Source organism: Malus sylvestris, chromosome 16 (assembly GCF_916048215.2).
Source record: "Malus sylvestris chromosome 16, drMalSylv7.2, whole genome shotgun sequence".
In the NCBI taxonomy this organism is placed as follows: domain Eukaryota; kingdom Viridiplantae; phylum Streptophyta; class Magnoliopsida; order Rosales; family Rosaceae; genus Malus; species Malus sylvestris.
This window is the reverse complement of record NC_062275.1, coordinates 8,036,924-8,064,164: the sequence shown is the minus strand read 5'-3', so window position 1 is coordinate 8,064,164 and position 27,241 is coordinate 8,036,924. Positions and strand designations below refer to the sequence as shown.

Below are 27,241 nucleotides of genomic sequence, written 5' to 3'. Positions count from 1 at the left end.
GACCCTCAAATTTTTTAGTGTTATGTTAACCTTCTCGACATAGTTTTTCGCTAAATTCAAGAGAAATTCAATATGAATATGCTCATTATGGAATTGTGAACTGCATTGTTCGAATATATAGTATGTTTGTCACTTCTGCATCTTGCCGTGACATATGGTTCACTTCCAAGCCTTGGGAAGTCTCCTTGAAGGCTATAGTTACAAAGTTGTTGTCAGGTACCACAAACGAACTATCCGGATCCTCATGGCATGTTACGTTATCCGTTCTATAGTTTTAGCATGGTAGTAGTATACACTTATCTTTGTTAGAATTGCGTGTAACTATGGTTACACTTTCGATTTTTAGGTATGGTGCCATTTGAGGCGTTATATAAAGATTTTATGCATAGCACATGATTGACATGTGAGTATTGCAAACAGGTATTCGAAGAATCGAAGTTACTATATAGCTAATTCGTGTGCTATAGATGTTATCACCCGATAGGGTAGCTTGTGAGTGTGATTGAGGCGTTAATCAGGTAATTTATGTATATTTCCCAATAGGGGGCATGATGGTAATATTGCACCTCGGAAATTTGTTACTTACTTATTGGGACAACAGTGAGTTGTAGGTATTGCGGGTTGCAGACCGTAATACTAAGAATTTATTTGTTGAACTCGCTAAGCAAAGTGGACATCGAGGTCCGTCTACGTTAGTATTTTATGGAGAAATTAGGTTCACATCTTTCTTTTTGCTACTCCATTGATTAAAATCTTATTCATTTTCAATTTTTTATCAAGGTCCTTAGTATTAATAACATCATTAATTATTTGAATAATAAAATATTTTTATTTTTAAATATATTTCTTTAGTGTTAAAAATGTTACAATTAGTATATCTATATTTATGGCTAAATTTTTATCATATATTTTTATTTTTAGTTTGTACCTATTTTTAATTTGTACCATTTTTTTTTCATTTTTAATTTGTACCCATATATTAGTTTCTTTTTGTACCCTTATTGTTTAAAGTTTTATTTGTGTTTGTACCCATGTGTATACTGTCACGTGACATTGTATATTTAATCAATAATAGAAATATTACATATGATATATTTATGTTTTATGCCTAAGCTTTGTATCATATATTTATATTTTTAGTTTGTACCCACTTTTAATTTGCAACATTTTTTAAAATTTGTAGTATTTTCTTTTTAGTTTTATTTTGTACCCATGTATTAATTTCTTTTAGTGTCTATATTTTTAAAAAATTCATTTGTACTCATAATTTTTTAATCTTTTATATGTACCCTAATTTATTTATAATGTACCCATTATTCTTTATTAATGTAACACTTTGTTATATGTGAAATGTACCAATTTGTTAACACTAAGGATACATTATACATGCTTTTGCCATTTATTATTTATTATTTTTACATAGTTTTTATCCATTTATTCAATCAAAATGTTTGATTTTTTTTTATTGTAACTGTTTCTAATAGTATTATAATGAGGGATTTTAAATTTAAAGGATTTTAAATCTCATAAAATATCAAACAATTAATGTCAAAACTATAAAAATAAAAATATTAATTGTAATATAATGAGGTGTACAAAGTCAAGGGACTTTGATCAAACTTTGAATATCATTAAGGTATTAATAAAAAAATGTTAAGGATTAGGAACTGCATACAAAGTATCCCGTATTTTATTTATATGTTAGTTAGTTATTTATTGTTTGGGCGTGACCCAAATATACTACATGCTTATTTTCAGAGTACGTGACACAACGAATGATAGGTGAAAAATATTCTATGTTCAGTTTAATTTCAATACAAATATTTTAACTTGACGTTATTATATATATGTATTTTGACGGGATGTTATTATACATATACAAATACTTTCAACTTTATGTTTTGATAAGGGAAGTTAGAGTAGAAGCATGAAAGAGGAATTATTACATTCCGATCGCGGCAGAATGGCTTTCTCTTTTATGCAACCGCTCTAAGTTGATTTCTTCCATGTATATGTATATCTTCTTCTTCTTACCTCTCCGAGTATTTTATGTATAACAAGTGATTTCAAATTTCGGGGACGAATTTTTTTTTAAGGTGGGTAGATTGTAACAACCCGTCCCTAATTTTAAGTTTTATAAATTTTAAATGAGTGATTTTACGAAAATGCCCCTTGAGGCAAAGATTTTGACCTTCGGTTAGAGAGACGTAGGACTCATCTTTTAGTGTATTTGTGTAGTACTCGACGATATGAACACGTGGGCACAAGCGGATTTGAATTTGGAGCAAGAACAAGGATATTATGGAATTCAAAATGTAAGGGTATCTTGGTAAGTTCACAAATGGAGATATTTCTCCACTCTAGACCACCACATGACTAACACGTGGCACCACCCCATTTCTAGTGTCCTTTTTCTTTTCCCTCCCATGATCTCTCCTTCAAGAACCCTCTCATCTCTCTCCCCCTTATTTTTTTTTTCATTTCTAGTGTTCGATCTTAGGGCTTAGACATGTTTTGATAGGGTTTAGAAGCTGCGGGGACGAAGGGAGGACTTCCCCAAAAATTTTGGAAGCTTGAACCCGTGACTATTTAACCCATTTTATAGGATTTTTCCAACCATCTCGGTGATGATTGGCCCTCGAAACTGGTATAGCCTTGTTCACTACATTTCTAGTTTCAAATTAGTTTTTGAATCATCAGGTTTGGTTAAGTATCGAACTAGAAATTAGTTATGAAAGTTGGGAAGAAATTTCCAGATTTCTGGAAATTTTGGCCGTAACCATTTGACCATCTTTAGGCCATTTTCCGGCATAAAATCAGCTCCAATTTGGTATGGACTTGTTCTCTACATTTCTAGCTTTAATATGGCTCTTGAATCATCAAATTTGATTGAGAATCAAGCTAGTAATTAGCTCTGAAAGCTAGGATGAAATTTCCCGTATTCTGGAAAACTTGGATCCATGGGCATTTGGCCACTTTCTGACCATTTCCCCGGTCAACTCCGACCTCTATTTGACTTCAAACTGGTGCAAACATCTTCCGCACATTTCTAGCTTCTAGTTGGCTTTTGAATCATGAATTTGGTTGAAAATGAGCTTGAAATGAGCTCCTAAATTTAGGGGAAAAACATGAAATAAAATATGGAAAACTTGTTTATACGTTAATACGTTATACATAATTACTTAATGGTTTCATTTCTAGGTGAAACGCATTGCAAGGATCTTTAAAGGCCACGAGGTGGGTTCGACCCGACATTATGTTCAGTGAGTGGGCATTTGTTTATATATATATATATATATATATATATACATATACGGTTTCCAGAAACGTTTTTATATGAAATTATGTTTTGCTTGCCATGTCGTAAATAAGTTACATTTTAAATATTGCATTGTTACACTTGTGAATTATATTGTGTGATGCTACGGAGACTCAAGTAAGCTTCAGGTGAGTATTATGTGATTGACTGGATTGTTTTGCATTGGTATGCATATATTTATTTAGAGCTCATAAGGGCTGCACCCCGGTATTAGTGCTTCTGCCCGGGGCTAAGGCCAGCCTTCAAGTGATTGTTCACCTCTCGCACCGCATGCTCACCTTGGATCCAAGTCTGGTGCCAGCCTATCGTACAGACCACAATAAGTGGTTTCGACATGTAGGTGACCTGCGATTTATCACACAGCCTTCACGTGATCGTAGCACTTGAGTGTACATATTTATACCCAGTCTGTCGTACAGGTCATATAGGTGACTCCGACTCGTGTGCTAGCCTAAGTTGATGAGCTATAATTCCAGTCGTACATGTCACATTAGGTGACTCCGACTGACATGTTATTTTATATTGATTCTCCACCTGACTTAAATGATTTAGAGCTGAAACGTTATGACATGACATATTTTGGGTTTCACTGCCCTTGAGCATTGTTTTACATATGTATATGTAGTATTATTTTCTGGAAACTATACGGGTTTTACAGTGAGGGGTTACTACTTTCAGAAAAGAGAAATGTGTTTTCTAAAGTTTTGTTTTTTCCCACTCACCCTTCTTTTTTTCGCCCCTTTAGGTTCTAGTAGTATAGCTTTGTGCCGACGAGGATTATTGGCAAATCTTGGTGCAGACAAATACCTTCAATGGTATAATTCTCACCCTATTTTACTGTACTTTACTTATGTTTTGACGTCACGTGTGAAATGGATTCATTCCCACTCACCAATGCACTCTTATATTGAGGCACTTTTAGGTTTAAACTTATTCACATCTTCCACACAACTACACTTTATGGTTTCATCACATTTCAGGTGTCGGCTAGCACAGCTCGATTCGGAGTTCTAGTGGACATTCCGGGTCGGGGTGTGTCAAATTAAGCTTGATTAACGTGCTTATTTTGTATTAGTGACTCATTATTTAATTATCCTAATACTAAATGACAACAACATGTCAAAATGTAAAAGGGTTTTTTTATTAACACCCCACATATTTTTTTAATACACCCCACATAAAAATTTATTATTAAATGACTTATATATCCTATTATGAAATGACTATTTAGGCCACATTTGAATTTAAAAAATAAAATTATTTTTTGAATAAACCCCAAATTGTTTTCAAATTTTTTTCTTCAAGCTCTCATAGTCACTCCTATCATCTATTGTAGACCAAAACTCTAACAACTACCGAACAAGATGAGTATAGATGGATATATATATACACACGTGAAATCTAAAATCCCTAATTGATAGAAATCGATGAAGTTTATTGAAAACTAACCCCTCAAAATGGACAACGATCTTTGTAGTTAATTGAATAAAGAAACCCTAAAATACTTAATTGATAGAAACTCCAAAATGGAATAATTAAAAATTAAAAAAAGAATATGAGAAAATTTTCTTTTATGATTCGAGTTTCTTAATAGATTATAAACCATTTGAGAAACCCCTTAACTCGACATATCTCAAGTCCAACAATTCCAGATTAGAGGAAAAAGTGGAGTCCTCAAAGATGCACAAAGAAAGAAGCAAGATGATACTAATGGAGTTTGGTCAAACTTTTTCTTCATAACCCTAAACCCTAAACCATTGATTTGAAGATGAAGCACTTTCTTCTTACACCTCATACAAATTTCTACCCATGATCATTCGACAATACTCATTTCTGAAAATGATGGAGAAGATAACCTTGTGAGATGAACACATGATTTGATTTGAATTTTAAGTGGAGAGTGTGGGGTATATGTAGAAAGCGTGGGGTGTGATGATAATATTGGAATTTATGTAAGGTGTATTAAGATAAATTTTAGTCAAAAAAATAAATATAAGATGTAGCCAACAAAACGTGTGATGTGGATAAAACAATCCAATGTAAAGTAGATAAGTGATTTTGACATGAACTTGCAAGATAAGAAGTCGGTTTGTCATTATTATTATATACTTCTTTTAATGATAATCCACTATGTACGGTTGATTTTGAATAATATGTGGGCTGCCCCGTCACCAAAGCATTAATTCCTTGAAAACGTAATCATCAAATCTGTTGGCTTATGCCATTGTTTTCAAAGGATGAGATAATCATAAAAATTGTCTTTCACACACAACTTTCATCGTAACTTCTTTTTTATGTGTTTTTAGCAATGTTTGTACCATATTTGACCAATCTCGAAATTACTGAGTATCGGTCAATGTTATACCGACGAGGACCCAGAAGAGTTTCCCTCTAACCAGGAGGCCAATCACAGCGCGACACGTGTCAATGTCAGAATAAAACTAGAAACTCTCTTCTATAAATAGAGATCATTCTCTCACAATATTTCCTAATGTCATTTGTACTAAATCATTCACTAGTACTCACTAAAGGAGAGCTTGAACCTATGTACTTGTGTAAACCCTTCACAATTAATGAGAACTCCTCTACTCCGTGGACGTAGCCAATCTGGGTGAACCACGTACATCTTGTGTTTGCTTCCCTGTCCCTATCCATTTACTTACTTATCCACACTAGTGATCGGAGCAATCTAGTGAAGGTCACAAACTTAACACTTTCTGTTGTACCAAAGTCTTTGCTGATTTTGTGCATCAACATTTGGCGTCGTCTGTGGGAACGACACTTATTCCCACTCTCTTCAGCTTTACCAAGCTGGTTTTCACCATTCGTACACTCTCTTTTGACCATGCATCCCTTTCCAACATGGGGAGCGAAGGAAGCCACAACACACATAATGACACCCCTCTTGCACCTAGTGCGAAGCAACGAAAGAATGAAGGAAAGAGGGTTACTTTTCAAGCTAAAGTCGATGAGCTAGAAGCTCAGAACAACAAGATAGCAATGAAGAATAAGGTCCTCCAGGAGCAGTATAAGAAGCTCTTTGAGACGCTCCACGAAACTAGGCGTACTCAAACACGCGAGCTCGTTACCCCTGTGGACATCAACCATCATCTGGGTGCCCCCTAACACGGAGGGTCACCTCTCTTCGACATGGGTATCCCTGATGAGAAACGAGCTAATCATCAAAACATTGATCAACATGAGACTTCTCTCAACCCAGATGCTTCGACCCGAAGTAGAAGAAGTTGAGGAAGACACCCCCTTGCAGAAGGGTTGGAAGGATCGAAAGTCGTTTATTGTGACTGCCGAGACTTCCTAAAGCAATGTCGAGAGAATCCCCTCCACATATGCTCGAAGATCAATGACCCAAGGGTTTCTAAAAGACTCGGTCCCCTCCCACGACCCAGGCCAGCTGCCAATCTAGGGAAGGAATGACATGTCCCAGAAGAACATGAAGGTACGGGGGACTCTGAGGTATTCCGACAGACTCGCCCTAAAAGCCAGTACGGTGAGTCCAAGAAAAAACCACACGCCCATGCTCAAACTTTCCTACTCCCAATAGGCGATGGAGACTTACGAAAGAAAATTCTAGTGGTACATAACTCCTCTCATAACCCCCTTGTCTTACAGCTTCTTGAGGAAGTAAACAAGTTGAAGGTCGAACGTCAGGTCGAGATACCTAACTGGAACCAACCCAGGCCTAACCCTCTCACAAGAAGGATCCTCAACACCCCATTCAAGCGAAGACAAAACAAAAGCTTGGTTTACAACTCTATACTGGAAGAGAGGACCCAAATGAATGTCTTAACCTCTTTGAGTCCACCATGGCATATCAGATACACACCGACGAAGAGCGATGTCTTCTCTTCCCCTCCACCCTCTCTGGCGGAGCTTTAAACTGGTATTGCTGTTTTCCACCTGAGATAGTAGACTCATTTGAGGAATTAAGGAAAATGTTTTTCTCTCAACACATCTTCCAGACTGATCACTTGCATTCTGCAGATGACTTGTACACTATTCGCCAGAAGCCGAACGAGTCACTGCAAGAGTATGCCGGTCATTTTAGCCATAAGTATTCTCACTGCGCTGAGGCAGATGACAAGATCGCCCTCAAGGCCTTCACGGCAGGCCTACGTGATTGTTTCTTCAAGTACATGATCAATGCCAACACTTGGATGACTTACTATGAGATGATGGCACTGGCTTACAATCACGCCTCCGCCGAAGTAAGGACATACCAAGGGAACTCTCATATGGTTAACCTCTATCAACAAATGGGAAGTGGAAGTCAAGTTCTACTAAGTGATGAGATATTGGCCATTCAGACACCCATTGCATCATCTCCTGCCTCATTTAGCTACTCGCTAAGTCGCCAAACATATCTGTCTCTTGGTAAGAGGAATGATTTTTATTCTCAGCAAACCCATTACAACAAGAGGGATAAAAGTTTGTATCAAGACAACCAGGGTTGAACGTACCGTCGACTATTATGACTATGGGGCCAAGCCTCACTGTTTCAAAATGGAGGACTAGGTACTGAAGGAAATACTATTATAAGAAGGCATACACATTACGAATGTTTTAACTCTCAACCGCTTAAGATCTTTTGTCACACAAGCCATTCGGCAAATATTTAAAGAAGAAGGAATTCAGACAACTTCTTATGTGTCTTTTGCGTTCCAGCACTGGAACACTTGGTCTACGCTGACATACCCTTATACTCCAACTCAGAGCTTCAACATGCGTACTTTGACACAAAGTATGTGATACTAAGTGTTACAACCAACATAGTTCACATATCAAAAGTATGGATCCCTTCATGCATAGCAAAACATTCATAAGCATCACTCATATCAATCAACATAAACATTATACATTCCAACACATTCATACATAAACATCATACATTCCAACACATCCATACATAGGCCAACTGTGCTTCGAAAGGGTTCAACATACTTTGTGTCTTCGACACTTGCTACAATGTGCCTCGACACCTTACCCTTATTCTCATCAACCAGGTGATGAAATGTACAACCCGTACTCTAATATCATTTGGCAACTTGCCACTTATGCCACCAACCAAGTGAAGAAGGAACTCATCTTCGTGCCACCAACCAGGTGATGAAATGTACAACTCGTACTCTCCTTTATGCCATCAACCAGGTGATGAAATGTACAACCAGTACTCTAATATCATTTGGCAACTTGCCACTCATGCCGCCAACCAAGTGAAGAAGGAACTCATCTTCATGCCACCAACCAGGTGATGAAATGTACAACTCGTACTTTCCTTCATGCCACCAACCAGGTGATGAAATGTACAACCTGTATTCTAATATCATTTGGCAACTTGCCATTCGTGCCACCAACCAGGTGATGAAATGTACAACCCGTACTCTCTTTCATGCCACCAACCAGGTGATGAAATGTACAACCAGTACTCTAATATCATTTGACAACTTGCCACTTATGCCGCCAACCAGGTGAAAAAGGAACTCATCTTCATGCCACCAACCAGGTGATGAAATGTACAACTCGTACTCTCCTTTATGCCACCAACCAAGTGATGAAATATACAATTTGTACTCTAATATCATTTGGCAACTTGTCATTCATGACACCAACCAGGTAATGAAATGTACAACCCGTACTCTCCTTCATGCCACCAACCAGGTGATGAAATGTACAACCAGTACTTTAATATCATTTGGCAACTTGCCACTTATGCCACCAACCAGGTGAATAAGGAACTCATCTTCATGCCACCAACCAGGTGATGAAATGTACAACCCGTACTCTCCTTCATGCCACCAACCATGTGATGAATTGTACAACCTGTACTCTAATATTATTTGGCAACTTACCATTTATGCCACCAACCAGGTGAAGAAGGAACTCATCCTCGTGCCACCAACCAGGTGATGAAATGTGATGAAGGAACTCACATTTGTACCACCAACCAAGTGATGAAAGCAACTCACCATTCATTCCACCTACCAGAAGATGAGTAGTACAACTTATACATGTGAACTCCTAGCATTCACAAATAATAAAAAACCCTCAAGCTTGACAACTCAACTAGGGGAGCACTTATGCCCAACAAGAGTTATAGTCACCAACAAAGTCTTATTGCAAGCCAACAACAACTTCAGTGCATGGCATACGAAGATCAAGCTATTTAGCTCTCTTGCATCTGCTTCAGACATTTCCCCTCTGTAACAATGCAAACACTACAACTCGTAGAAAGCTTCACATTATTGATCAAGACAGTGTGAAGCAAAACCAATTTATGGTGCCAACAAGAGCTTCATCAAATGAGTTCAACCACAATTCTCAAAAGCTTCACACACTCTTGATCAAGACAGTGTGAAGCAAAACCAATTTATAGTGCCAACAAGAGCTTCATCAATGAAGGGTAACCACAATTCTCAAAAGTTTCACACACTCTTGATTAAGACAGTGTGAAGCAAAACCAATTTATGGTGCCAACAAAAGCTTCATCAATGGAGGGCAACCACAATTTTCAAAAGCTTCACTCTCTTGATCAAGACAGTGTGAAGCAAAACCAATTTATGGTGCCAACAAAAGCTTCATCAAAGGAAGACAACCACAATTCTCAAAAGCTTCATACACTCTTTATCAAGACAGTGTGAAGCAAAACCAATTTATGGTGCCAACAAGAGCTTTATCAATGGAGAACAACCACAATTCTCAAAAGCTTCACACACTCTTGATCAAGACAGTGTGAAACAAAACCAATTTATGGTGCCAACAAAAGCTTCATCAATTGAGGGCAACTACAATTCTCAAACATTCGAGGTAAATTCAAGACTGTTCGAAACAAATTCAATTTATATGGTTCATCCAAACCTTTGACTACTACAAGGTGTGGCTTGCATCACAATCTCTTGTTCAACAGTATGGAAGCAAAATTTGTATATGTTGTCTATCCCACATTTTCAAATTTCTAGTTTCCCAACAAAAAAAAAGAAAAAAAAGGAAATTCAACAAAAAACTTCATCAATTGAGGACAACTACAAATTCTTAAAAGCTTCACACTATCTTGATCAAGATAGTGTGAAGCAAAATCAATTCGTGGTACCCAACAAAGCTTCACCACAAAAGCTTCACCAACAAAAGCTTCACCAACAAAAGCTTCATCAATGGAGGACAACTACAAATTCTCAAAAGTTTCACGCTATCTTGATTAAGATAGTGTGAAGCAAAATCAATTCATGTTACCCAACAAAAACTTCAACTCCAAAACTTCACCTACAAAAACTTCACCCACAAAAGCTTCACCTACAAAAGCTTCACCTACAAAAGCTTCACCCATAAAAGCTTCACCTACAAAAGCTTCACCCATAAAAGCTTCACCAACAAAAGCTTCACCCACAAAAGCTTCACCCACCACAAAAGCTTCACCGACAAAAGCTTCACCCATAAAAGCTTCACCAACAAAAGCTTCACCCACAAAAGCTTTCCCCACCACAAAAACTTCACCAACAAAAGCTTCACCCACAAAAGCTTCCCCCACCACAAAAGTTTCACACTATCTTGATCAAGATAGTGTGAAGCAAAATCAATTCATGGTACCCAACAAAACTTCAACCTCAAAGCTTCACCTACAAAGCTTCATCTATAAAGCTTAATATATATATATATTTTTTTTTTTCGAAAATTCGAAAATTCTAAAATTCTAAAATTCAAAAATTCAAAAAAAAAAAAAAATTGCCTAGGCCTCTTCTTTTTTTATCCTAACAACTTTCATAACAAATATATATGAAAGATGAGTTTTGGGCTACCACTTAGAAAGGAAAATGGTGAAGTTTTGTTACTTTGGAAACTTGGCTACTAGCAAGACACCTCCTTCGTCAACTCCCTCGACCGGAGACTTGGGGGACTCCTACCATATGCTACTGCACCTTGATACTTGGAAGTCTCACGACCACTCAGTGACTTAGATTTTTTCAAGTCTCCAACTGAGAAGTTTTCCTCACTCAGGAAATTAAGGGAGCACTACCTCAACCTACATGCTTCACTCACAAAGCTTCAACATACAAGATTCAACAAAAGGAAAAATTCAAAGAACTTAGTGAAGAAGGCCTTGGTGTATTTAACATAATACATTGAAATGAAGCAAAGCTTGTTTATTTATATCTCCGATAAGTTACAAATATGTACATATACATGAATCAAAATAAACAAACAAGAGGGAGCCTTCACAAAGGTTGCTCAGGAGAAGTCTCAGCAGTCGGCAGAGCCCCAGAAAGAGGAGGCACCAGAGGGTGATTATTCGAAGCCTCAGTACTAGGCAGAACCCCAGAAGGAGGAGGCACCGAAGGTTGATCATTTGGAGCTTCATTACGCGGTACAGCCCCAGAAGATGAAGGCAATAAATGCCTTTGGAACAAACCTATAAACCTCTGATGATCAAGTAAAATCTGACCATCAGATTCCTGCAGCTGGTCAAGCTTCCTCTTCATGTTTGTAGCATAGTCATGTGCGAGCCTGTGCAACTGTTTATTCTCATGCTTGAGCCCTCTGATCTCTTGTTTGAGACTTATCACTTCAGCCGCCAATGATTCAACTTGACGGGTTCGAGCAAATAGGTGTTGGGCCATATTAGACACAGAACCTGCATACTGAACACTGAGAGCCAGAGAATCCTTAACAGCCAACTCATCAGACCGTTTGGAAAGTAGTATGTTATCTTTGGGAGTGAGAAAGTTCCTAGCCACCACCGCAGCTGTCATATCATTCATCATCACATAGTCTCCAACGGTAAGAAGACCAGTAAGGGATAAGAAGGATGGGCGCCATATGTTGTCTTAAGAAGACATGGCTGCCTCTTCACCAAAGTTCAAGTCAAAATGACGATCGGATGGGCCAGACATTCTCAGAAATGATGAAGGAGAAATGAGGTGCAATAGATCTCTTAAGTACAAAAACAAGGGGATAATTCCTAGAAGCAATAACTCTCTAAATGTACTTCTTGCACACAATTGGTGCCCTTATAAAAGAAAGGGTAACAGGGCCGTTGGTTCAAAAATCGAAGAGGCACCACTCTCCACAGGCAACATTAGCTCCTAGGGTACCACAGATAATTTTGCCAAAGATTTCTGACAAAGTTTAGACACATAAATTTTGAAGGTTCAGCTACCCTACTATTACCCATAAGGGTAAAGGAACAGCACCATTGCTTGATAACTAGAAAGTCCCAATGTGTGTCAACCTCCGTGCTCTGTGGCAAGGCAGACTGGCAAAAATGCCCAACCTTTACTTACATTCGAGAGCCAGACTCCCAACATGATTGCTTCCTCAAAAATCGAAGAGGCACCGTTCTCCGAATCTCAAGAGCCAGATCCTCGACATGATTGCTTGTTCTAAAACCGAAGAGGCATCGCTCTCCGAACTTCGAGAGCCAGATTTCCTTGGATAAAGCTTGTCTGCAATCTTCACACGCAACATCAGCTTTCCAGATACCACATACCACTTTTCAAAGTGCTCTGACAAAGTTAAAACATGTAAAACTTGTAGCTCCCACTACATTGCTACGACCAAGAAAGGTAAAGGAATAGCATTATTACTTGCTCAAAAATCAAAGAGGCACCGCCCTTCGAATCTCGAGAACCAAACTCCCAACAGGATTACTTGCTCAAAAATCGAAGAGGCACCACCCTCCGAATCTTGAGAGCCAGACTCCCAACAGGATTACTTGCTCAAAAATCGAAGAGGTACATCTCTCCGAATCTCGAGATCCAGACTTCGAACATGATTACTTGCTCAAAAATCGAAGAGGCACCACTATCTGAATCTCAAGAGCTAGACTCCCAACAGGATTGCTTTCTCAAAAATCGAAGAGGCACCGTTTTTCGAATCTCGAGAGCCAGATCCCCGACAAGATTTCCTTGGATAAAGCTTGTCTGCAATCTTCACATGCAACATCAGCTTTCCAGATACCAAAGACCATTTTTTCAAAGTGCTATGACCGAGAAGGGTAAAGGAACATCATTTTTTCAAGATACCACATCTGCCTGAGGAACAGATAAGGCAAGTGAGAAGGATACAATGAAGCATGTGGAGACAAGCGTAACAGAACACGTGCCGATACATCCATTGCTTTGTCAACAGAAAAAGTATCTCATATCATTAGGGTCGAACGTACTCTAGATTTGATGGACTTGTTTTTACCCTCAAATTCTTGAGTCGGCCTTATACTCTGGAGGAAACCAAAAAACCCGCCAGCCCAGTTCAAGAATAAGTATATGGAAAGTTACTTCTTCAAAAGCAAAAGTATCTCATATCATCTCTTCTCCATTTGCTTCTCCTTATCATTGTTGTTGTTTACGACACAAGGAGAAGGAGAACAATCAACCGGAAGCCGAAGTCGAACCTCTGATCCAAGTTGCTTGCTTGGAAGTCTGATTGTTTACCTTGTCTGTTACCTCATTCAGCAAATCTCCTAGCTCGGTGACTTGGGGGGGACTCCTACTATAGGGTTTGTATCGCACTTGACCAAGCCCGAAACTACAAGTAAGCTTCAGGTGAAATTGATACATTACCTTGTGCATCTTCATCGGTTAAAGATATCACCCCTGGATGGAGGAAAAGTACTTCCAGATAAAATGTCAAATCTACATATAAGACAGATAAGGCAAGTGAAAATAATACCACACTTCGATACTTAGAAGTTTCGTGATTACTCAATGACTTGGATCTTGCAAGTCCCCAACTGAGGAGCTTCCCTCACTCAGGAACTTAGGGGAGCACTGTTTGTACCATACTTGACCAATCCCGAAACTACTGAGCACCGGTCAACGTTATACCGTCAAGGACCCAGAAGAGTTTCCCTCCAACCAGGAGGCCAATCATAGCGCGACACGTGTCGACATCAGAAGCCAATCATAGTGTGACACGTGTCAACATCAGAAGCCAATCACAACACGACACGTGTCAATGTCAGAATGAAACTAGAAACTCTCTTCTATAAATAGAGATCATTCTCTCACAATATTTCCTAATGTCATTTGTACTAAATCATTCACTAGTACTCACTAAAGGAGAGCTTGAACCTATGTACTTGTATAAACCCTTCATAATTAATGAGAACTCCTCTACTCCGTGGACGTAGCCAATCTGGGTGAACCACGTACATCTTGTGTTTGCTTCCCTGTCCCTATCCATTTACTTACTTATCCACACTAATAACCGGAGCAATCTAGCGAAGGTCACAAACTTAACACTTTCTGTTGTACCAAAGTCCTTGCTGATTTTGTGCATCAACAAGCAAGGGTGATGATGTTTACACACTTTTTTTTTGTACCGCTCACATATTTTTGTTAATTTTTGTTCATTTTTTTTTTTCAATTTATTCGACTCAATGGTTATAAATTAAAAAATATGTGTGAGAAGTAAAAGGAATGTGGACAGCATCACTTTTGAATAAAACGTTACGAGTAGAAAAATGCTTCCGAGTCGAAGTGTTTGGCAGCCAACATTCCAAACTAGTTTAGAAACGCACAGCAGCATTACATATGCTAATTACAATGGGCAAAACCAATCCCCAGTTTACCACATTATACTCCTTATCACCGTAAAAACTTAAATCTTAAATTTCCGAAAGTATCGGAAAATCGAGTCCAACTGACAGACAGCAAAATGCTGGAAATTTTCAGACGGCTTGAGACTTCTGGCGCTTCAAGTACTGAAGAATTGGCTCCTTCACCTGTACAACAGGAAAAAAAGGTCAAAAGTGCAACATATTAGGACCATGGCATTTTTTCACTAGCGTTTTGCTGGTGACAAAAACTACAGCAGACAATTTTATAGCGCGGGATTTCGAATCTACGCACCGTGCTTGTTTTCCTCGACCGCTTGTCTTGGCTAGATCTTCCACTGCAGATCACTCCGTCCCCATCGTCACAGTAACCAGTGTTGCCATTTGCTCTGCCGTTATCATTTCCCGGCACAATGCTCTCCCTTGAAGTCACTGGCTGCGGACAAACAAAATTTAAACTTAGTGTAAACAGTTAAGTTGGAGGAAGAGAAAAAGACATGAAGTGAAAGGGTGGAGGATCTAAATTAATCGATGCACCTGAGCCCTGCTTGTGGGAGTGTTTGGATGCTCCTTTGCCTTTGAAGTAGTCTGCTCACTCCTCATTGGACTGTAATGAGGTCCGTTCGATTTTATTCTCATTCGTGTGAGATCTGATCCGATGGAATGGAGGACGCCGCATGTGGATGTGTCCCTGATGTTGCTTCCTGTTAACAAAAGCAGTTTCTTAGGCCTTAAAAGTGCTTATTAAGAAAGTAACTAGAGACTTGAATTCATTTTAATGTACTGAAAGCACTTGAGGCTTTTACCCCTTGTATGGAAATCCAGATGATTGGATTTGTTATTTGGTTCAGTGTTGTCCACATCCTGTGCATTGTAAGAAATCCAAGCAAATATGTAAATTAATAGAAGAGAAAAAAACTATGGAAATAATAAATTGATAAAAGATACCATTGCATCATTGTTCAGAGCTTTCTTCACTTCAGTCAGCTTTTTCTCAGCAATCTCAGAACGGATAACACGCTTCCCTGGTTTAGAAAACAAACGAAAATGGTAAGTTAGGTATAATTTGATCCTAATAAGTACCTAAGTACAAGGATTTTGAACTGGATTAATCGCACACACCTAGCCTTCGGTTGCCTTTGGCTTCAAGGAAACCCTCTCGTACCATTTTATCAATGAACTTGCGCACAGTAGTCTGATTCACCTCTCCACCGAGCTTGTTCTGAAGCTTTGTAACCGTCACATACTGCATTGGAAGAGCATGATAAAGCACCTGAGATAGACAAATAGAGTCAGGTTAAACAAAATGTGACAACTGAAACAGTCTTATGAATTAGAATTAAATTTTCGAAAGTACAGTACTTGGCGGTATTAAGAGATTTGAGGACTCTACAGAGAACAGAAAGTTTCGAGACAGGAAATGCAATCACCTTCATGTACATGAGATCATTAACCTTTGGAGTTCTGTCAGCAACTGGTTCTTGACCATCCATTTCTTCTTTCACCACAGTGAACTCATAATCGGACTTCTGCATCGAGGAAAAAGAGTTTGACTAAATTTGGCATCAGAATTGAAACACAAAAGGAGAAAACATAAAGCAAACCTTCGGCCTGTTGAAAGTGTAAGTGTCCCCTGTAGATTTCGATAGAACACCTTCTATGACAAGCTTGTCCATAATTTCTGTGATCCAGCCAAATCGGATTGAAAGTAGCAAATCTTGTTACAAAACCTCGCGAAATAGGTGAAACAAAATCAGCAGCTTTAAGGGAATTCTTCAGTTTACCTTCAGTCAGAACCTGCAGCGTATAGTAAGGGAGAGATGGAGTCAAAAAGTATATTACAATATACCAACAGAGCAAGGTTTTCGACACATTTTTTCAGCAGAGACTTGAGAAGTAGAAGTACTTACCACTGAGATGTCCGGGAAATTTGAGAGAACATCAGTAAGTTCAACAGTGTCAAGGTGAAGGCTACTGATCCAGTCCTTTATCCGAGCCAGTTGTTGTTCGTCTTGCACTGAATCCTGAGTATTATCTACACATCATAGAAAAAATCATTAGAAACTGTGAAGGAAAACAAGGGAAACTCGAAAATTAGCCATCATTCAGCACAGTTTTTAAGTTCAAACTTGTAATTGGTCTGCTAACTTTGTAAACGTAATTGCTTTATTACCTTCATCAACCATGTTGTTATCTTCCTGTGGTGCGCTGTTATCTTTCTGTAGTTGCTTATCTGTCAAGAAAGCCATTATTACTTTCACTAACAAGCCAAGCAGGTGGGAATTACAGTACAAAGCCAAACCATACAACAGATTCAGAACCCTCACCTACTGGAGCAACTATATAACGATTGTTTTGTGATTGGTTAAGCTGAAAGTAGTATCAAAACATATCATGTTTCATGTGTAAACTATTTTCTAAAGAAAATACTGACATCAATTAGCACCATTAAGCTCATTGGAAGCTCTATATCCAAAGAAGATATAAAATATCACCTCACTGTCAGAATCAGATTCCGAATAATCATCCCTTTGCATAGAATCAGCTCCTAAGCTCACTTCATCATCTTGAATATCATCATTTTCGTCCTCACAAGGATCAAGGATGCTCTTTACCTGTACACGTAATGAGAGAAACAAAGTTAAATCTGGAACGCAAATCATGAATTTGAATATCACACATTCCAAAAACATTCTCAATTCCCTACCTTCAGCACTAATACAAGATGCTTGCTGTTTACATTCCCAACCTCCATTCTCAAAGGATTCTTGGCCCATGCATTACGAGCTTCTTCCTCAGAGCAGCTCCTGAAGAATGGAGGCTCATACTCCGCTGGCTGCAATGTGAAATAACTGTGTCATCTTCTGGCAAACAAAGCATATTTTTTGACAAAACAAGAAAGAAAGCAATCAAACAACACATGAAACTGAACCACTAGAAAGCAATTAAAAATGGTGTACCGTCACATCATCATAATACAGGAGCTTCATCAGTATTGTTCGCTGAAACAGAGAGATTCAAACATCTTTAAGTAGCATACCAACACAGAAAAACTCTTCCAGGACATTGCAGAATGCATTAAAATTTGCAGGTAGCTCATCAGAAACTAAAGCAAATTATAGGTTTACCTCTTCAGGCATTTTATCAAGAGTTCTCATCAATTGAACCAATGTGCGGACCATTTTACAAGCAGAACTCCTGGAAATTAACATAGTTGCACCAATTCACAAATTTGCCAAACAGGATGGGAATACAATCTGGAACGAGTTTCGATCAAAGTTACCTCATCTGGTTGGGAGTAATTTCTGCTGTGGAGTTGCACTTGAATGTTCCACCCTCTTTCTTGTTCCCAGAGCGACTTATATTCATCGAAACCTCCTGGCTTTCAGAATTTGAGTAACTAAAAGAAACTGCAGGTGAAGGTCAATAAGAACAAGTCAATTCTCCAAAACTGAGGCAAAATCAAAATTAGACTAAAAAAATTCACACTCCAAAATCAACCAGCATTGAACCTAATCAAATTTACAAAAGTGATTTAGATGATTAATTTCGTGATTGGCTTACAAGTGTATTCCTCAATCATTGGTCCTTCAACCGTTTCGCACACGCAGAATAAAAGTGTTTTCAGGTATTTCTTCTGCAATGCATCGTATACACCTGAAAATAACATAAAAATTAATAGCCAAACAAGGAATCGAGACCGATACCTCATTCAAAAATTTCAAATTAATGATCGGCGAGTACAACGATCTATACCTTTCTCCATCCAATCAAGAAGCCTGCGAGACTCAGCATCCATTGGCATTAGCTTTTTTATCTTCATCTCTGTCCAAGATTTCAAAATTTCAACGAAAATCACGAACCGACTTTTGAAATTACAACTAAACTACAACAAATTGTGATCATAAACAAATTTACCTAAAGCAGGAACAGACTTATCGTTGAAGTAATTCTCTGGAAAGAGGCCTCTGATGTAACTGATATTGAATATAGCAATACGAAGCAGGTTCCTCGTCTGAGCTCAGATCAAACGAAATTCAATACTCAGAATCACTTCATACAAGTATCGAGAACTTCATCGTCACAATCGTATAATAGTTACGATCTATGAATTTAACGAGTTTCTTCAATCAAACTTAATCATGCTAAGACATAATACTACTAATATTCAAATACTAATCGTCAATTACTCGCTCAAAACTCGTATGATCTATATTTTGAAAATGCACAACCATTCCATCAGAAAATATTTCAGTTTTGCAATATTTCACATCAAATTTCACCGAGAGAAAGCGAAAGAGATTCAATCGAAGGTGGGAAAAAAAATTGAATGAAATGAAAACCGATCAGATTTAGAAAACGAAAAGTATCGACTCCGAAATTCGTAACAACAACTTCAACTTATCCCTGCAATTATCTTTAATACATGAGCGATCATTGATTACCAGAAGAAGCGAGTCCTGCTCGGTGATCTCCGCTTCCTTCACCCTCTGTGCGACGACCTGAGGAAAACGAAGAAGTTGCAGTGAGATTCAGAGAGATTCAACAATCGGTACTAGCAGATTGACGAAGATCGTCGAGTATAAAGGAATTGCTCAGATAGCTGAGAAGCTCACCATTGTTGCAATTTTCTCAGATAGAAAAATGACGGTCGGAAGTTAGAGAGAGAGAGAGGTAGCGAATGAGAGCTCTGGGTTAGCTTATAAAGAGCTTGACTGCTGGACGAAAATTTGAATTGTTACAAATGGCGGGAGGCGGTGAAATATGAAAGTTACTTGAGACGGTTCACGAATTGCAGAGCATGCGGAACGCGTCGAGTTGAGATAGAGAGTCAGTTGCTGTACACGTGTCCCAAAACGGAAATCGAAAAGTTTGTTACGGTTTGTTACGGCCTCGGTTTTTTATTCCAGGAGTGGTGCACGGAGACCGTGCCTGTATTAGTCGCTAATCACTAGTCGTTAGTGATTAATCAGTAGCGATTTGATAACCAGCGCGCCAATTCCAACGGTAACACCTGATTAACTGGCACTTAATTAGGCATCAGTTCTCCCGCCTCAAGTTCTCTATGCTCGTCTTGATTTAACTACTCCAAGAATTATGGGTAGGTTCGTGTGTGACCCCAGGCTGCCTAAATTACTCGTATAAATCACTTTCGAGGTTGTTCGAAAACTCCTTCGTTTTCTTTTTGCTTCTTAACTACTTTTATGTGTATGAAATTGTAAACAAGCGTGAATCGAAATAAACATATCATCCTAACTACTTTTGAAGTTTACCTTTAAATTAATTTTGTCGAACAACTTTCTTACCAAGCAAACTAAAAGGCAAAAGCTGTTCCAAATAATCAACCATGAACGGGCATTTAATTTCTTTTCTTGTCAAATGAGGGATTACGTAAATCCATAACCTCTTCCGACATTTTAACTTAGATGATAAAATCACAAAATTCTAAAAACCCAACTTTTTAGTGTCAAATTAAACTTATTATATGGTAATTACTATAGTTTTTTCTTCTTTTGCTACAACCATTTTCAAATAATGCAGAAAAGATGTTGACTAGACTAGTGTAGCAAATGGAAGTTCTTCCTTCACTCATTGTAGATTTTTAGTAAATTGAGATCACTTTCTTTGTGGGTGTGAATCACACAATCGGATGTCCGGTATGAGATGCAGGTGACCACATATCCTTGCTCCATCTACGTCTCATGCAAGATCACCGCCTCCGATTGATCCACCAATCCCCAAACCAACAACCCGGTACAAGTAGAGCAGGCACCGGACCGGCATAAGTAGGGCAACTTCAGACCTGCGCTTTCAGCTGACTCAGGGATGTGAACGCCATCTGGAGCTTCAAACTCATTCTCCTCACCATTTGGTCCCAACAGTTTCACTTTGTAAACCGCCATTGCAGATACACAGAAAGAAGAAGATTTCACCCCAAACGCTTTAGAATTGTTTGTCACATAACCAAGAGACGAACTGCGACTCTTAACAAAAGCTGAGCCTCTGCCTGATGAGTGATGATGCACTTCTTATTGAGCATAATGTCAAAAGCCAGGCAGCTGATAAATTAACACTCGCCATCTGAACTCGGGTATTGCGTGGATTTTCCGAAAATAATCGGGTTAAAATGTGTTATATACAGCAAAACTGAAGTGGCACTTAACAATCAATAAAAAGAGCAAACAGTCTTCCACTTCCTAACACTTCATAAGACCATTAAATTGGTAGGAAACTTATTTGTAAGCAAATTTTCTATCAAGAATTTTATGTGTCTTCCTTGTATTTGAGTCTTTGACCCATGTTACACCCCGATTGTATCTCCGTCTTTCTCAATGAAAGCACATAACTTCATAACAAACAGAACAGCGTTTCTGGTAGAAAAAAAACTAAAAGTACAGGAAATACACCCGAAGAGATTTCAAACCGTGAAACTGGTTGTAGGCTCACCTTTCGAAAGGATCGCCGCTGTTTGACCTAAAAGGATAAACAGCAGCAGCTATTTTCTCCCTAAGGTTGAATTTGCTTGCAATTAGTGGCCGAACATCTTCTACTCCGACCAGGCTCTCCAAAAAAGGAAGCAAGGAGAGTAACTCTTTATCGGAATGATCATCAAACCAGCTCTCGATTGGTATTCCATTGTCTACTTGGAACCCGAATGCCTGAAACAAGGCCCACGCACTCAAAAATGTTATATCTAGAAGAAAAAAACAAAGTTAATAGTATTGAAGAAAGGACAAACATAATCCTAGGGGTTTCCTCCTGAGATTGGCATAAATTATAGTTGTGTTCGTGTTTCATATTTCATATTTTGACTCGATGTCCCTGACAAAGAGATCCAATGAAGTCTGCGATCCCGTGTCGTAAATGTTCATTAAATGAAATCTGAGATATCCCGTTGACACTAATCCAAACATGCCTTGACCGAAAGCTTAGAAAGGACTGACTACATTTTCATTTCAGAGCAGGCAAGGGAACCTACTAATGATGTACATTACAAGCAACTGCTGAATGATCGACGAGTGACTGGAAATATATAATGCTGATAAATGTCACCAGAAGACTAGAAGGAGCTTCCTTCAACTCACTTTTATTCATCACCATATTAGGCTTATCCAGAAACTCACTGATCCAAGAACAAACAAATACATTCCAAAAACTATGCCAAAATATTCTCCTAGAGACAATAAATTCAATAAATCACCTTCAAGGTCTTAGTGCACAAATAACTGCTAATGGCAGAGCAGGGAAGGTTGGAATAGCATACCTGTGGAGAGTTGTCAATTATGATAGTGTGTGCCAAATCACGACCAAGAACTGACAAATCTTTGAGGTAATTCCCCTCCACAAAAACACACGAATCCCGAAAAACACGATGGCGAAATATCTTCCTTTTTGGGTCCAGCACGTTTAGAAGTTGCTCTGCATAAATACTCTGACTAGCTGTAAATATTATGATCTCAAAAAGACTGGAAACTCTGTCCAAAAAATCTCTGAGATGAGGACGGCATCGGACATATACTGTGTGCTCTTGGAGGTTAAAATTAACGGGGAAAGTGAAGTCTGCATCATCACAAGGTTCTAGTGTGGAGTGTACCAAAGTTTCTGCCAGATCAAAATCCGTCTTAGCATGCAAGTCCAACCAATAGTTCAAACAAATCATCGACAAACGAGGGATGATAAATCAAGGACTAAATGTTGCATCATATTAAACAATACAGTGAGATAAAAATGCACGCCTATGTCCTAGAAAAGGACACATTTGGCACTCCTTACAAAGAAAAACAAATGCAAAAATTTGGACTATAATTTAAAATCAGATCTTCCATCAGACTAGAACCAGCAACGAGAAAATGCTCATGCACGGGTCCCCATCCTACCATACAGCTACAATTATCATGCAATAAACAATTGAAATGAAGATAAATGGCATATGACTGAAACATTATCAACAAATGTTCTATTTGACTCTCATCATAAAGATGACAAAAGAAAAACTGCTAAAAGGAAGTTACTGTCTTCAGACATATCCAGATTATTTTGGCAGAAGAAAGCAGGCAAAGATCAAGCTCAATGCAATGAGATTTGTAGTTACAAATCATTCCTAAGTTGAGAGTCATGTGAATAATGAATAAAGGTCGTACCCAGTGCACAAGGCTCCCGCTTTACGCAGGGTCTGGGAGAGGTGAATGTCGGCTAGCCTTACCCCCATTTATGGAGAGGCTGCTCCCAAGTCTCGAACCCAAGACCTACCGCTCATGGGCGAAGGCACTTGCCATCGCACCAAGTGCGACCTCTCATGTGAATAATGAATAATGATAAAAAAATGATACAACAGTCTATCATTATTCTCACCATCCAAGTCCAAAACAAGACTAGTAGGAGGACAACGCCGTGTCTGTTTAGGTAAAAGCATCGGCCGAAAAGTTGGAACAACTGCTGACAAGTCAGGTAAGTTCTTGATAAAGAAGTAAGGATCAAAGTCATCAACTTCCTCATTCTCGTCATCATCTGTGTATAAATCAGTTGACATGGGCTCCTGACCATGCTCATCCACACATTCCAACTTGGAATTTCTCATGGCAAGATATATGGCTGAGACTTCAGAAGAGATAATGGCTGGCTCCACAACTGGCATTACAATGAGGATACACATTAATTGTGCCACATACCACATAGTTTTGTGCCTTCTATTTTGCTCATGCATTTTTGTTTCATTTCATTTGTATTACCAGGATATGTTATATTTACTGAAGAAAATGAGTTCTCACAGTAACTCCTCTCGCCTCTAACAATGGATTCGGAAGTCTCTTGAACAACATGACCATTCAGCACATCAACCCTTGAGTACATTATTTCACAATCTTGATGAAAATTGTGGTCTCCATTTCTATAGAAGTTAACAAAATCAACTAGGAAAAAGAGAACCGTAAGGTCACAACATTCCTAAGAAAACCACAAAACTTTTTTATGAGATCTTTCTAACCAATAATAGAGAAGGAAAGAGACACAATTACATAATCATAGACGTGAAATACATATATAAAATATAAAAATGAGTGTTCATCTACCTCCATTATCAGATTCACCTTCGGCATGTTTGGTTATGTGAAAGGCAGGAGAAAATATTGTTTCTGCTGTGCAATCAGCAGTTCCCTCTATACAATCCTGCAGTATGATATGATATGTACAATTTGAGAAATTTCTAAATACTGAATGCTCAGGGCAATGTTCTGAAATTTCTAAATACTGAATGCTCAGGGCAATGTTCTGTTTCTTTTCTTCTTTTTTTTTTTTTTGGGGGGGGGGGGGGGGGGTGGGGTGTGGGAGCATAACATATAAAATGCCTTACAACTTAAATGAGCCGGCCATGGCATAGCTAGTTAATTACCTTAATCTCTATGCAATCATCACTCATAGCATCATGCCCCAAACAAGTGTCAGCAGTCTCATCACGCATCGAATCATAATTCAAATCTGAATTGGTTGCAGTAACAGCACCCCCGTTCTTTTTATGAGTGCCACCTGAAAGTTGCGGTAAGAAGATGACGTTTTAGAAACAGTAATTGGACATGTTCTACATAAGAATATAACCATAAAGATAAAATCTTGGCGACAAACAAAACGAAGAGCAAAAGTTTCAAAATTGCCAATATTGATAACAGTATACTACCACCCTATACCAAAAGTAATTTGTCCAGGGGATGTGGACACTCAACACTTAGAAGTAAACGTGCACTAATATATTCCACGCAAGCACGAGGAACATTTCCCGAGGTTATTGTGCAACAAGTAAGAAGGTAACCTACGTATTCTCTGCTTCCTTGCTGAAGATGTAATTAGGTCTGCAACTTTCTTTTCCACAACTTGCACACTTTCATACGCTTTCTTCTGAGCTCTTGTGACCTTGGGGCTAGCATGCTCTCGCGCAGCAGTTCTTCCAGAACTTCTTTTCTTCGTTTGCATTTTGACTTGAATTAAACAACTTAGTTTTGAGAAGGCTGCAGGTGTGCCTACTTGACTTCAGAAGAAAGGATTCAAATTTCAGAAATCAGTTAAGCATCCTACATGCATAATAACATCCAATCTAAGAATCAATCATTCCATACGGGCGAATCAACTATTTCTAATTCAAACAAATCAAGATTTCAAAACTTGGGGTAAATGAAAAATGCAGCCTTTCTAAGTTTTGTACATTTAGTTGCAACAATTGGTTCGGGAAAAATTCACCACGAACCGAAAAACTAAACGAAGAACCGAAAAATCAATCAGTAGCTAGAGTACCCCCAAAACTAAGCTGAATTAGTAGAAAATTATGCAATTAATAACAGTTCGAAGTAAAGATTAAACCCTACAAACCCATTAACCAATATCACTGACTGAAGCCCAAAATATACCTAAATCAAATCAATTATCTCACTCCATTCATTTCTCACAAGTAAAATAACACAAATTTCCCCACAAACCCAACATGCAAAACATCAAAACCAAACAAACCCTAAAAATTCAGCTCAAAAAAATGCACCTTACAAAAACCAGAGCTACAAACTCCAGCTAAACCAAAAACCAAATATTCTCACTCCACCATTTGTACCTGAGCTAAAATCAAACCGGAATACAAGACGCCGGAAGCTGCCGCCGCTATTCCTGTAACCAAACGGTAACCAAACAGCGAATCAGCAGAGAGAAAGATCGCAGTCAGTGAAGCTTGAGCATTTGCGAAAACCCTAATTTGCTCTGCTCGTTGAAAAGCAGGGGGTTTTGGAGTTGGAAGGGTTTTCCCTCCAAGGGAAAAGAGAGGGAAAAGTCGGAAGGGATCGAATTTTTTATTTTGTCTGAACAGAGGGATGTGATGATAAATAACTTTCACCGAAATTTTCTCTGAATATTTTTGAAATGTTTTGAAATTTTTTGATCGGTTGAGCACTTTCTTATGAAGGTGACAGAGGAAGGTTTTGTACTCGCTGGTGTGGGTGTGGAGCATACTCTCTTCTGGATGATTGACGCGTGGTGGGTTTTTTAGTTTCGACGGTGCAGATGGAGGTTGCTGGTTCGTTTTGGAATGTAGTGAGGGATGTGAAGGTGGGAGAGATTGTTTTTTTCCTTTTCTTGCTGAAATTTCGATGAGGGAGACATAATGTTTGCTAGGTATTTGTCTTAATTTCATTTACCAAGGTACGTCAATTTACGAAATTTCTAAACTTTACCCTTGACTTTTGGATATTCCGCCATGGCTCTATATTTCTATGATCTTTCAATTGGCATTTGGTCACCACTATCAAACATCATTTAAAATTGTAAATCAAATGCTTAAAAACATTTATTTTCATTTGAGATCTTATATTCGTTTTTCCCTACCTTGCACTTTGATAACCAAACAAAATTTAGTATCGTTAGACCAACTAGTCATGAACAGTTATAAACTCATACCTAAATCATTAATTTAAAATATTATTTTTAGTGTACTTAATGAAGGAAATGATACAAAACAAGATAATGAGGCAAAACGTGAGAGACAAAATCAAACCGTAAGGACCAGAACCAGATGAAAAAATCTAGGTAGGCATCAAACTTTAAAGTATACAAGCAAAAATGTCTGTGCGATGTTTACAATTCTATATACACATACTTACAGCTATGTTTCCAACTTTATTTACACATATATGTCCAACAATATTTACAATCCTATTTACGGGTTTACAACTTTATTTACACATATTTACAACTATGTTTATACATATATGTACAACATATTTACAATCATATTTACATATATATACTAATTAGCAGAGAGCTTACCTCTACAGTTGTTGCCGATTTGAACAAATCAAGCTTATGTAGTAGCCTTTCAGATCACAAAGCTAAGAGATGTAAGCGAGCCGGTGAGAGTAGAGCGAGAAAAAAGCTAAGAAATTGAGTCGGTGAAGACAGACGTGTCGTCATTTTGTTTTCTGTTTGTACCATACTTAGGGTCTCCGTAATTAGATATCGTATAAATACTCGGGGGACTCAAATGTAATTATGTAATAAATAGAGGGGAAAATATGTAATAAGTGAGGAGCCCTTATTCTATAAAAGAACCCCTCACTCTCCTCATTAAAGGAAGCCAATCCTTAGGCCCGAGATCCCAGAGCCTCACTCTCACATACAGGCTCTCTCTCACCCTCACAATCCTCTTAGAGAAATACAATATCAGTGTGGACGTAGCCCAAACATTGGGGTGAACCATGATACATCTTGTGTTCTTTACTTTTTTGCAGATTCACAGTCGGATTTACGTTGTTCCAAGACCTCCAGTTTTGTGCATCAACATTTAGCGCCGTCTGTGGGAAATAACACGAAAAGTTATGTCGGTTCTCTTT

General features: G+C 38.3%; 2 protein-coding genes across 7 annotated transcripts; both read right to left on the bottom strand.

Annotated features, from left to right (window-relative positions):
* Positions 1–14,761: 14,761 nt before the first annotated feature.
* LOC126608027 (meiosis-specific protein ASY1-like) lies at positions 14,762–19,634 on the bottom strand. Its single transcript, XM_050275775.1, has 22 exons — positions 19,499–19,634; positions 19,328–19,384; positions 18,801–18,897; positions 18,639–18,707; positions 18,447–18,539; positions 18,166–18,292; positions 18,011–18,080; positions 17,843–17,884; positions 17,590–17,718; positions 17,378–17,497; positions 17,210–17,252; positions 17,056–17,115; positions 16,793–16,917; positions 16,667–16,679; positions 16,487–16,563; positions 16,313–16,411; positions 16,005–16,155; positions 15,831–15,907; positions 15,689–15,746; positions 15,420–15,586; positions 15,178–15,318; positions 14,762–15,050 (listed from the first exon to the last, which is right to left on the bottom strand). Exons 1-22 carry the CDS (start codon positions 19,499–19,501, stop codon positions 14,997–14,999), a joined length of 1,872 nt encoding a protein of 623 aa, XP_050131732.1. The 5' UTR covers positions 19,502–19,634; the 3' UTR covers positions 14,762–14,996.
* A 1,469-nt stretch (positions 19,635–21,103) lies between these two features.
* On the bottom strand, positions 21,104–25,792 carry LOC126608031 (uncharacterized). 6 transcript variants are annotated; one of them, XM_050275786.1, is made up of 8 exons: positions 25,474–25,792; positions 24,689–24,900; positions 24,271–24,404; positions 23,951–24,047; positions 23,651–23,791; positions 23,235–23,510; positions 22,147–22,484; positions 21,104–21,541 (listed from the first exon to the last, which is right to left on the bottom strand). In XM_050275786.1, exons 2-8 carry the CDS (start codon positions 24,843–24,845, stop codon positions 21,326–21,328), a joined length of 1,359 nt encoding a protein of 452 aa, XP_050131743.1. In that variant the 5' UTR covers positions 24,846–24,900; positions 25,474–25,792; the 3' UTR covers positions 21,104–21,325. The 6 variants fall into 6 exon arrangements, with proteins under 6 accessions (XP_050131743.1, XP_050131742.1, XP_050131741.1 ...); XM_050275785.1 differs by having other exon boundaries at positions 23,612–23,791; positions 24,689–24,943; positions 25,474–25,791; XM_050275784.1 differs by having other exon boundaries at positions 23,612–23,791; positions 24,689–24,895; positions 25,474–25,791.
* Positions 25,793–27,241: the final 1,449 nt, after the last annotated feature.

Excerpts from the sequence above, each read along its gene's own strand:
- LOC126608027 (XM_050275775.1), bottom strand. Across the intron at positions 17,116-17,209 it reads TTATATAGTTGCTCCAGTAG|ATAAGCAACTACAGAAAGAT; the intron begins GTGAGGGTTCTG and ends CTTTCTTGACAG. Across the intron at positions 15,747-15,830 it reads CTCTGAACAATGATGCAATG|GATGTGGACAACACTGAACC; the intron begins GTATCTTTTATC and ends TACAATGCACAG.
- LOC126608031 (XM_050275785.1), bottom strand. The coding sequence starts at position 24,845 with ATGCAAACGAAGAAAAGAAGTTCTGGAAGAACTGCTGCGCGAGAGCAT. Across the intron at positions 24,048-24,270 it reads ATGATTGCATAGAGATTAAG|GATTGTATAGAGGGAACTGC; the intron begins GTAATTAACTAG and ends ATCATACTGCAG. Across the intron at positions 21,542-22,146 it reads TAATTGACAACTCTCCACAG|GCATTCGGGTTCCAAGTAGA; the intron begins GTATGCTATTCC and ends GCCTTGTTTCAG.